Genomic DNA, 12,289 nt, shown 5'->3' with positions numbered 1-12,289 from the left:
TGAAAATATGCAACCAGAGGTGATGGGATTAAGTATAGAGGAACATACAGAATAAAATTCAAATTCACATGGCTTTTGCTACAACTAGAGACTGCACCATTATAAGAGAAATGATTAAGAGTTACTTATTCACTGAGGTGATTCCCACAATGTAAGTTAATATCTAATGGGGAAAAGAATTTAGATTTAATATAAACCTTCTTCTTGGCCAAGTTTTGGCCAAGACACTTGACCAAATATATATTTCATCTTAAGAGGGCTTATTTCTCCCAATATATGTTTTGTCCCTGAAGCCATGCAGAAAATTTCTCTCTGGCCTTAACAAGATGATGTAGCATTTGGGAGCAAAAATGCAACCCAGGAGCCCTGCACTGGAGGTCAGGATGGATAAAACCTCCACAGCCACCATGACCTTCCCCTTGGCACTGTGGTAGACAGGTAGAAAAGAGAGCCAGACACTGAAGAACACCAACATGCTGAAGGTCAGGAACTTGGCTTCATTAAAGGCATCAGGCAGATTCCTGGCCAGAAAAGCCACCATGAAGCTGGCCAGGGCCAAGAAAACCAGATATCCCAAGACACAGTAGAAAGCAGTGAGGGATCCTTTGTTACACAAAATGATGACATGGCCGCATTCAGATTGTGTATCTGTGTCAAGGAATGGAGGAGAAGTCCCCAGTCAGAGTGCACACAGAGTCACCTGGATCAGAGTACAGATGGGAATAATGAAGTTAGGAGCTCCTGATACCAGCAGCCACCTCATCCTTCTCTCTGGAGAAGTGACCTTAAAGGCCAGAACCACAGTTACAGTTTTGGCCAAGACAGTGGAAACTGCTACAGTGAATGCAACTCCAAATGTGGTCTGCTGCAGAATGCAAGTTACTATGTTGGGTCGGCCAATAAAGAGCAAGGAGCAGAGGAAACAGAAGATGAGGGAGATGAGCAGGATGTAGCTGAGAGCCTGATTATTGGCCTTGACAATGGGGGTGTTCTGATATTTTACAAAGACCCCAAAAACAACTGCTGTGAGTATAGATAAACAAAGAGCTATGCAGGCCAAGGCCATCCCCAAGGGTTCTCCATAAGCCAGGAAACTTGCAGCTCTTAGGAGACATTGATTTCTCTCGGTGTTGGCATACTGATGATCTGGACACTTCACACATTGCTCCATATCTGGCAAGGAAATCAAATAAACCATTAGTCCCTTTTCAGTACTTAAAAGTAAATTGGGAAATCCCTACATAGAGATAATTCTAACATGTCAGTAATTAGTATCACACAACTAATTACCAAGTATTACCAAACATGTTCAGTATTATTTTTACGTATTCATGGTCCCACAGTCATTCCTACATTCTCTTTTTTTAAGTTTGAAACATTTTTACTCACAGTGACTATCACACATATTCCTTGCCATTTCTAATCTCCTAATAACTTTCTGTACCTCTTCATGCTGCCCTAATAATTCTCAGCCTTGTGTGCACAACTCCAAACCCCCACTCAGAATTGTGGATAATAAAGTTTGCACTTCCCTGGATGTCTCTGTGCACTATAAATAGGACCCCGATGTCCCTTCTTTGCAGTTATTCTATTTGTGTCACCTACTCACATGCAAAGCAGTAGAGAACAGAAAAATTACACTTTAAAGCTCTAAAGTCATGCTATGCATACCACTTGTGCCTGACTCTTTCACCAAACCCAACCCAGAGCACTGGCTCTGTTGGAGGAACAGTTCTGGGCACTAAGAAATAGATGTGCAGGATCTATGGGAGATTTTGGAATCTGAAGGTAATTTTGAAGAAGGAGACCTTGTTCTTTAAAAAGCTACACAATATGATAGATGTTAAATTTACATTACTGAGTAGTTAAATAACCATGCATACAACAGACTAGAATAAACGTTAATTCTATATGTAATTCAGAACCCATGATTTGTGTTTTAAAAAGGAGCAGTATCCTATATCACAAATTACAAATTGAAGGATGGGAGACTTTTACCCTGAAATCCTAATATATAACTTTTGCATTGACTTGCAAGGATTGGAGGCCACTAGGAGAGAATATGAATTTCTCCCCAAGTCATGACCTTACCTGTCCCATTGGCAATCTCATTCTCTGAGCAGGGGGTGCAATCAAAGCAACAGGCAGCCATTCCCTCCTGAGGGGATTTCCTGAATCCAGGACCACAACTCTCACTGCACACAGAGTGAGGAGTCTGAGGAAAATCAAATATGTGTCAGAAACTTTTTAGCCTTTTACCTAATACTCCAAAAATTCCATTGTTTTAAAAAAAATGGATTATTAAGTATAGTATTTTTATGCATGTAAGTCTAGTCAGTTGATTAAATACTGTTATTGATTCCACATCACATGATCACCAAGGACTTATGTGCTATAGCCCTGGTCTCTAGCCTATTGAACTATTGAGAAGTGAGGGGCTTTTTAAAAGTTAGAGATTAACAGTGAAAAAGTAAGTAATTGTGACCAGCACTATGGAACTTCTTTGAATTCATGTATTATATGTTGTTTCCTGCTCATCTATGACATAGTGAAGAGTAAGGAGGAAGAATCCTCCTTGAAGTATGCTGTAAGGTAAAACAGCACCATCCTATCTTCCCCTCTGTTTTACAGTTTCCATGAGATACGGACTTTCTTCATACATTGGCTTCTTCAATGATTCATGTCACCATAGATGCCTAAGTAACATGTCAGCTAAGTGTTGATGAAACAACCACAGAGATGAACAAAATAAACCTTCAACCCTATAAATGGATTCCTCAGATATTTTGTCTTAGTGTAAAAACTGCTATAATGTATCATTTATGTTTATGATAAGAAATGAATGAACATTTATAAACCATCTGTTAAGTTCCTTTGTGTCTTTCCCATCCAAAAGTCAATGAATAAGACAATTTCTTTAGAGTTGTAAATAATTAAATGTATAATGCTGGGCCATTAGTGAGCACAAGCATACAATCCAGGCATTATTTTGATTACTTCTATGTAGTTCAAATCATGACAATTAGATATAACCCACCTCTTTCATTCCTATGGCCCACTCTATCATATCTTCAGACAAAAACAGCTGATGACCATGAGGAGCATATGGAGAATACTTCCCTACTTTCACCTTAAGTTCAAGACCTTCTGGAAAATTCCAAATATTTACAATATCATACTCTGGCTCTAATTTTCTTTTATCATCAACAAGCACTCTGTCTCCAGCACAGTTCTTCAGAAAAGGGTGCAGCTAAAAAACATTCATATCTTATGTTGACTTGAATCCAAGAAATAAGGCAGAAAACCTGAATGAAGCAAAACCCTTCATTATCTTTAATCCTTACCTTATAATTCAAGATTAGCAGACATCAAACCAGTGGGACAAAAGAAAGTTTATGGATAAATTGGATATCAAACTGAAGAGTTTCTGCATGGCAAAGATCATAGCAGCAAGATAAGTAGAAAACCCACAGAAAGTGGGAGATCTGAGAAAATATCGGAGGTGCAGCTGGGGTCTAACTGGGCTCTTTCTAAGAAACAAATTTAGCACTCCAGAAAAAGTCCAAGTGAGCCATAAAAGTATAAAGATTTTGGGCAGAGAGGCAAAATTCAAGCAGTCTGTTTAAGAGGACAGATTTGAGCACACACCTGTGCTGGTGGCAGTGGCCACAGGAGTGGCCAGACAAAGCCAGGACAAAGGCACTGAGACAGTGTGCACCTCCAACATGAGCTGGATGATTAGGAGTGGAAATCCACACCCTGCTGGCCACAGATGGATGCAGATTGCAGAAGGGGGGGGGAATGTTTGAGTAGCCCACAAAAGACAACCTCCCTCTTTCACAGAGCTTTTGGAAGATACTCCTTTCCCGACAGCAGAGAAAGGCCGGAATTAGACCTGCCAGAGCAGCAAACATAACTCAGGGCTGAGAAGCAGCAATTGCAGCACCATTTTTCAACAGGGCTAAAGAATCTCACCAGTGAGAGCCATCTCTGCACCAGGGAAGGTTGTTCTGCCCAGGAACAGGAAGTTCCTCCTAGGGAGGGACAACATTCTTTACTGTGAGAGGCAGCCCTGCCTCTACAGCAAAGAAAGACATTCCATTCTGATAGTGGCTAAAACTGCAGCTTGCCCAGCTGCAGGAATTAAAAAGACAAAAATCTCTAAATATCACTAGAAAAAATTTAAAAATTCAATAGGCCATGAAAGCCCTGAGCAGCTCTAGCCTGGGCCAAAAGAATGCCTCAGGAGCTAGCCTCTCTGGGAAAGTCATTGATTTCAGACATGCCACAACCCCACCCCCAATCAAGCTCACTTGCAGTGACTCCAACCCACAGAAATCAGCCACCTCCTTCCTGTGTTACACACAAAGCAGATCACTCTCCCAATAAATTAGTCTTGGATGAGAAACACAAAGACCCCAAGTCTGTAAGGCAGAAATTTTTTCTGCATACTCATGCTGATTTGACAAATCAACTAAGCCACAAGGAAAATTGACCATTGCCAGGAAATCAAAGGGTCAGGTTCATCAAGAGACTCAATAGAGGACCTAGGTCACAAAGAATTGGTGGAAACATGAAACATTTCCTCCTTTTCACTGACTTGTTTTTCTTTCTTTTTAATTATATTTTTATCTTAGGCCTGTTTTTCTTTGAAAGAACGTGAACACAGGTCTACAGTATCTTAGACATTTTTCGGGGGGAGGGGGGGTCATGGGACTTGAACTCTGGGCCTGGGCACTGTTCCTGAGCTCTTCAGCTCTAGGCGAGTGCTCTACCATTTGAGCCACAGCACCACTTCTGGTTTTCAGGTGGTTAACTGGAGATAAGAGACTCATAGAGTTTCCTGCTTAAGCTGGCTTTGAACTTTAATCCTCAAATCTCAGCCTCCTGAGTAGCTAGGATTACAGGCATGAACCACCAGCACCCAGCCCTCACAGACTTTTAAACAAACATAGTTTCTCTTGAATTTTTTTTAAAAAAAGATACTTTAAATATTTAATTTCATCCTGTGAAAAACACTATTAGAAAATAACTTTGCCTATGGTATGTGAAATCCAACACAGAAGCATTACCTGTGCAAGGGAAGGTACCATCCCTTTCCCATCTCCCATTAATGTCATTTCTGTTTGATGAAGAAGCATCTCGTGGAGGGCCTGGGCTACAACATACACAGCATTGTAGATATTGTAACTCTCTTTAGACATAGCAATGTCAAAAATGTGTCCAGGCAACCATTCCAAGGAGGCATCATGTGGACAGTTCTCCCATGTCACACAGTCAGAGTCAGAAACTGAACAATTGAAAGACAGAAACCACAACCAAGCAAGGTAAAAGTCTTCTGGGTATTTGTAAGGGTTAACTGCCCTTATAAAATCTGTGAATCCACTACTTTTTGCATGGTAGTGTGAAAAAATGAGAGGTATATGGAAGGAGCCTTGCATGAAATATTTCCTTTTCATGGTTAAATGCCACTGTGAGTTCATGATACAAACTTTGCCTGTTATTAAAAATTGCTCAACACATGACATTAAATCTAGTAGGGATTCATTATCACCATATATGATGAGGACATTTGATAAAGATTTATTAATCTTGTTATAAACTTTTACAAGTTTGAACACATGGGACAGGGAATGGTTCGGCATCACTAGCTCAAAAGCTACACAAACTGTGTTCTTGGCCATCTCTTCTTTCAGTTCAGTAAGAATCCACAAACCATTGTCATCGTCTGATGTCAATAGTCCCACCCAGTTCCAGCTGAAGTGAAGCAGTAAGGAGACCATGGCAGTAGCTATTGATGTGTCCTTTGGGGCCATCTGATAGAGAGCAGGGAACTTGTTATGGTCACTCAGGGCATGATCAAAAGGCCCGAAGTTAAGCTAAAAGGAAAGAAAATTGGGTTCTTCATGAATAATATTGCTGTCCATCACAATCTTAGCCTTGATATATATATATTAAGCAACCACTTGAAGTAGGTGGAAGTTAGGTTTTTGTTTTAGAAAAAATACATTTTAAATAGCTGTACAAAATATCTATTTATTTGTCATTAAACTCCATCCATATCAACCCCACACCATTCCCTGACTTCCCTAATTCCATTTTTACATATGTGAATATTGAATAGTATGTTGTATTAGCCCACCCATCCACTAATCCCCTTCCCCCTTTAAATCCCCTGAGCACCTAACCACCTCAGAAAAGTTATGGGTCAGCTTTCTTATATTCATTTTATTATACTGTTAGTTGGTTAGAGAGGTTAAACCATGGAATACCACCCCTATATATATATACCCAACATTAGTCAGATTGATCATATATATTTGCAAATGGCTATGCATGTGTTCCATATTTATTTCATATTTCATGTTCATATTTTAGATCTAACTTTCACATATGAGAGGATACATTCCCCCTTTCTCTTTCTGAACTTTATTTCATTCAACATAATACCATATGTGTATATATGTGTCTGTGTGCACCAGTACACTTCCTTGGCTTTTCCCTTCAAGGCTGTTGCTCTACCATTTGAACCACACATTCACTTCCTGCTTTCTGCTGATTAATTGGAGATAAAAGTTTCATGAGTACCTGAATTATAGGTATAAGCCACCAACATCAGCTCAACATTTCTTCACACTTTAAAGTCATTCTCCATTTCCTGATTTTTAAAAGAAAATTTGATGAGGCCTAAAACTCCAAATTTTCCTTTTGTCTGCTCTTACTTTTTTATCCCCTGTTCCAAACAGTGAAAATACAGATATCCCACTATCTTTGAATACTTACTCTTTGATAACACAAAATTTGATACATTTGTAAATCCAGTCTTTACCTATCATTCTCTTAACACCTGAAATTAGACATTTTTAGATCCCTCTGCTCCTCCTACCCTCACCTGTGGAAACCTGTAGAGTTCCAGCAGTGTCCAAATCTGGGCAGATGTTATTCCTGAGGGTCCTGTAAGTACTGCTATAGACTTGCTGTTTCTCATGCAGGAGTAGTTTGGAATCTTGTCCTCCCCAAAAAGCCAAATAAAGGGATTCTTAAATACTGCCCAAGCTCCAAATTGAACATCATAGATATCAATTCCCAGAGTCAAGTTATGTAAAAGATCAGAGTTTTGGTTGATCTGCTCAACAGCAAAAGCCAAGGCCAAAACAAACTGATAGTTCTTGAAGATAAACCTGCATAATGAACATAGAAATTTGGGAGGAGCATTTCAAAATTTACTACTTTGATGGATTAAATGCTTGGCTTTCTCCCAATAAATGTTAAAATATTCCCAATTAGGATGTAATGCAAGTATAGTGTCTTATGCTTGTATATAGAATTAGGTAAAGATATAAAGTAACTTGTCATGAATGAGATTCCGAAATGTATTTAAGCTGTGAGAAAGCTTTCTTATTCCCTGCTACTACATGCACCACAGCAAAAAGCTGTTGTCCATTAAACTTGGAATAAGCTTATTCTATTGCATTTATCTTTGGGTAAGTAGCTCCACCTGTGTGAAAAATGAGGTTATATGGCAAGTCAGGCTAACAAGAGTTCCATTTAATAGCAACTTTCAGAAGCAAAGTGTCATTTAAGGAAGATTCTGTAGTAAGATTTGCTCACAGACCCAACATATTAAACAGCTCTGCTTGCAATATCAACCAGAACAAGAGTTCGAATATCAGGTAAGAAAATTTTATTTTTATTTTTTTTTATTTTTTTTTTGGGTCCGGTTGTGAGGCCTGAACTCTGGGCCTGGGCGCTGTACCTCAGCTCTTCAGCTCAAGGCTAGCGCTCTACCACTTGAGCCACAGCACCACTTCCGGCTTTTTTCTTTTTGCTTATGTGGTGCTGGAGTCGAACCCAGGGCCTCATGCATTCAAGGCAAGCACTCTACCACTGAGCCACCTTCCCAGCCCCTTTATTATTATTTATTTAACAAAGGGAATGCATCCAATTCCAAGGAACTCATTATGGAGAGAGGAACTTCCAACAAGGTGGCTGAAAAGAAAATTTTAAACATTGAAATCCAAGTTCCAATGGCACCATGGTAAATTGCAGTGGCCACTACCCTCTTTCCCAATATATTGAGATTGAGATACCAAAATTGAAAAAATGCAGAAGAGTAAAGTGGATCAAAGTACTTTTCTTTCTATCATGTCCTGTGTGTTTGCAAGAGTATATGTCTGTGTGCATGCTCACATCATACAAGACACTGTTGAAAACGAACTTTACAACTTCGGGACAAGGGTGGTGGGAGGATTTGGGGAAGTGGAGAGGGAAGGGAAAAACAAAGGAGGGGGTAACAATGCTCAATAGGAAATGTACTCATTACCTTACTCATTTAATTGTAACCCCTCTGTACAGTATCTTTACAATAAAAAAATAAAGAAATTAATGAAATCTATATACATTATCTTAAAAAGGAAATAATGTAAACAAGATAGAAATACAAATAAGAGGATGAACTTGTTCAACATATTCTGTATGCAAATATGATTTTCACAATGGAAGCATAAGTGATATCTTCTGAAGAGAAGAAAATAGTGAGTGTGAATACAATCTAATTGAATATATCATGTGGAAGAGCAAACTGAAGCAAGGATAAAGATGTGCAAAAAATAAGTTCTGTCATTTCCCCATTTGTTAGGAAATAGGAAGACCTGGGAAAAATTATGTTAAGTGAATTAAGCCAGGCCTAAAGAAACATAGGTCCCATGGTTTCCCTTATTTGCAATAACTAGTATATGTCTGAGACAGGCAGAAAAGGTCAGATAAGATGCTGTGTTAGGTGAAATGAACACCAAGATAAGGACACAAGTGGTTTTTTCTTGCTTGCTATTATTTCTAATGTATTTATAAGGTGATTCTTTGTTGCTTTGTATGTCCCTCCCCCATGGTACAACCCATTTTCACTGTATTTGATGTTGACATAATTTGGGGAGGGGAAGGGAAAAAACAAATTGTTTAAATAGGGATGCAGGCGGGCCCATTGCAACAATGAGATGTACAAGATGCTATGTTGAAAAATGAACTTTACAACTTTTGGTGTGGGGGATTGTAATCATGTAGATGGGAGGCAAAGGTAGGGGGAAAACAAAGGAGGAGGCAACAATGCTTGATAAATGTAGTCATTACCTTGCTCATGTAATTGTAACCCCTCTGTACGGTGTTTTCACAATAAAAAATTTATTTAAAAATTCCTGTCATAAATTGACAAAATTCTGTCGATTTATGACAGAATATATTTTCTTTTTTTAATTTAATTTTATTTTATTTGTGAACATACTGTACAGAGGGGTTACAATTACATGGGCAGGATAATGCGTACATTTCTTACCAAGCATTGCAGGACAGAATATATTTTCAAAAAAAGGATATGTTAGTGTTTTGTGGATTCAGTAAATTGTTGAGGATGCCAACAAGTTAAAATGCTTGTTTTAATAAGTAATGATAATTTAAAATTCCTAACATAGACACAGAAGTGTAAGGCATCTGAAGTTGAAAGATTAATCGATTTTTTGGCCATGTCATCTACAGCAAACTGTTTTAGGATCAAGCTCTCACAGGTGAAATATATGTAGAAAATTCTGGATAGATAGGTAGGTAGACTGACAGACAGACAGACAGACATTCCCAGGTAAATGCAGTTAAGAGAATATATCTCCATCAAATCTGTTCTACAAGCAATACTAAAGTAAAATTTTTAGTCTAAATAACAGAGCCATTAACAAAGAAGAAAAATCTACAAGAATGTATAAAACTTACTGGTAAGGATGTCTACATGTGAGCTCAGAATGGTCTGGCTTTTGTAATGTGCTAACAAAATAGTACATTTAATTCATATAAAGAGGGAAAAATCATTATAAAGTATTTACTAAAAAACAAGGGAAATTTTGATATCAAATATTACAAATGATGGGAAGGATAAAATTTGGTTTTGTGTCTTTAATATTTGATCTTAAAATATTAAATGAAGGGTTAGCCTAGCATATATGAAGCCCTGGGTTCAATTCAGAAAAAGCCAGAAGTAGTGCTGGGGCTCAAATGGTAGAGTGCTTGCCTTGAGCTGAAGAGCTCAAGGACAGCATTGAAGCCCCACAAACAACCAAAAAAAAGTTTTTCTGCTCGATAGGAAATATGCTCATTACCATGCTCATATAACTGTAACCCCTCTGTACAGTATTTTTACAATAAAAAGTACAATTTTTTTAATTTAAGTAGGGCACTGGTGGCTCATGCCTGTAATCCTAGCTACTCAGGAGGCTGAGATCTGATGATCACAGTTCAAAGCCATCCCAGGCAGGAAAGTCCATGAGACTCTTATCTCCAGTTAACCACCAGAAAACCAGAATTGGCTCTGTGGCTCAAGTGGTAGAGTGCTCGTCTTGAGCTGAAGAGCTGAAAGACAGTGCCCAGGCCCAGAGTTCAAGCCCCTGACAACAACAACAAAAAAAAGCCAGAAGTGGCACTGTGGCTCAAATGGTAGAGTGCTAGCCTTGAGCAGAAGAAGCACAAGGATAGTGCTGAGGCCTGGAGTTCAAGCTCCAAGACTGGCTAGATATTGAAATGGTTTCGTTAAAAATTTAAATGAAAATACTTTGTTATATCTATACATTAACCTATGAGCTGTGATCATATGTGTATTTTCTCTTTTTCTTTCATCCTCATCATCAGGGTTAATTGTCATCATTCCAAAATGGCTTTCTGTCATCTATTTTAAGCACCCCCTAATTACCACCATATCTATAAGAGATAAATGAAAACTCATAACCCCGAAATCAAAACACATGCCTATTGAATTCAGTAACCACTGAAGTTACTAAAAGAGAAAAGTGGAAGAAGCTTCAAAAACCTGAAGAAAAGTTACATAATGACAATTGTGAAAGATGATCTGTCAACAATGACTGGGAATAGAAATGCAAGAACTTCTACCAATAATAGCTAGAACAGCTGAATGAATAATTTGTTTCCAAGAAACTCACTTCACTATTAATGACCCCCCAATGACTGTAAGAAAAGAGTGGAATAAGTCACTCCATGCAAAAGAAAACAGGAGTATCTATAACACATCACATCAAATAGACTTTAATCAAAGCAACAAAAAAGTGGCAAGTTTGTAATGTAATGATGAAGGGATCAAATCAATAGATGGCATAGAAGTTCTAAATGTATAATTTACACATTATCCATGCACTTAACAATATTAACAGACTCTGAGATAGTCCTCAATACAATAATAGCTGAAGATTTTATGGAACAGGAACATACCAGAGTTTAATTTCACTCTTGATTAAGTAAGGCCAGAATATTTCACCCAACTTGTGAATAAAACATCTCTCATAAACACACTCAATTCTTTACAGCAAATACAAAACCAGCCCAATTTAAAATTTTTTGAAAGCATACTGAGCACACATGTAGATCACACTGTAGTAAGGCTAAATATTAACAAGGAAAATACGCCAATAACAAAATAAGTGAATTGTTTTAACCATAATTAAATAATAACTAAAAGTATTCAATTTAAATGATTAATATGTGATTCCATTAATGGTCTTTCAAAGCAAATTTCAAGAAATAAAATATTCCTTGAATCAAATGAGAATGAAAATATCAGATCCTTGGGCATAGGAAAAGGATGAATAAAAAGAAACTAAAGATTTTTGCTTAAATTAAGAATGGGGAGGGGAAGAGGAAAAATGAATCATTTAATAGAGGTACAGGTGGATCAATTGCAACAATGAGATGTACAAGACGTTATGTTGAAAAACGAACTTTACAGCTTTAGTGGGGGGGCAGGGACCGAGGGGGCGGGAAGGAAGGGGGTGGGAGATTGGAAGGGATGGTAAGGGGAAATAAAGGAGGAGGCAACAATGCTTGATAAGAAATGTACTCATTACCTTGCCCATGTAATTGTAACTCCTCTGTATGGTATTTTCACAATAAAAAGAATACAGATATTGAATTAATCTACACTGCATCTCAAGAAACTAGAAAAACAAACCCAAAAGTAGTCAAAGGAATGAAATAAGTAGAAGAAAAAGCAATAGACAATAAAATTATAATATCAATAATAAGGCAAAGAGGAGGTTCTACAAAAAGTGTTAAGACTAAAGTAAAAATCATGAAAAAGGAAAAATCAACAAAATTACATATATCAACACATAGCTCTCATTATTCTGGTTGAACAGATTCAGTATGGTAAAAATAACCATATTACTGAAAAGTGTCTACAGATTCAGTGCAGTCTCCATCAAAATTCCTATCACTTCTTTCACAGAAATAGAAGATGCATGAC

General features: G+C 37.8%; 1 protein-coding gene across 1 annotated transcript; it reads right to left on the bottom strand.

Annotated features, from left to right (window-relative positions):
* Positions 1-250: 250 nt before the first annotated feature.
* On the bottom strand, positions 251-7,174 carry LOC105998732 (vomeronasal type-2 receptor 116-like). The gene is given in 5 exon segments (XM_013033522.1): positions 251-1,173; positions 2,092-2,215; positions 3,038-3,250; positions 5,073-5,879; positions 6,893-7,174. Coding segments are annotated over 5 exon segments (2,163 nt in total). The 5' UTR covers positions 6,989-7,174.
* Between the last annotated feature and the right edge of the window lie 5,115 nt (positions 7,175-12,289).

The sequence above is a fragment of the Dipodomys ordii genome, unplaced genomic scaffold (assembly GCF_000151885.1).
Source record: "Dipodomys ordii isolate 6190 unplaced genomic scaffold, Dord_2.0 Scaffold171, whole genome shotgun sequence".
In the NCBI taxonomy this organism is placed as follows: Eukaryota; Metazoa; Chordata; class Mammalia; order Rodentia; family Heteromyidae; genus Dipodomys; species Dipodomys ordii.
The sequence above is the reverse complement of the archived record's forward strand: the minus strand, read 5'-3'. Positions and strand labels throughout refer to the sequence as shown.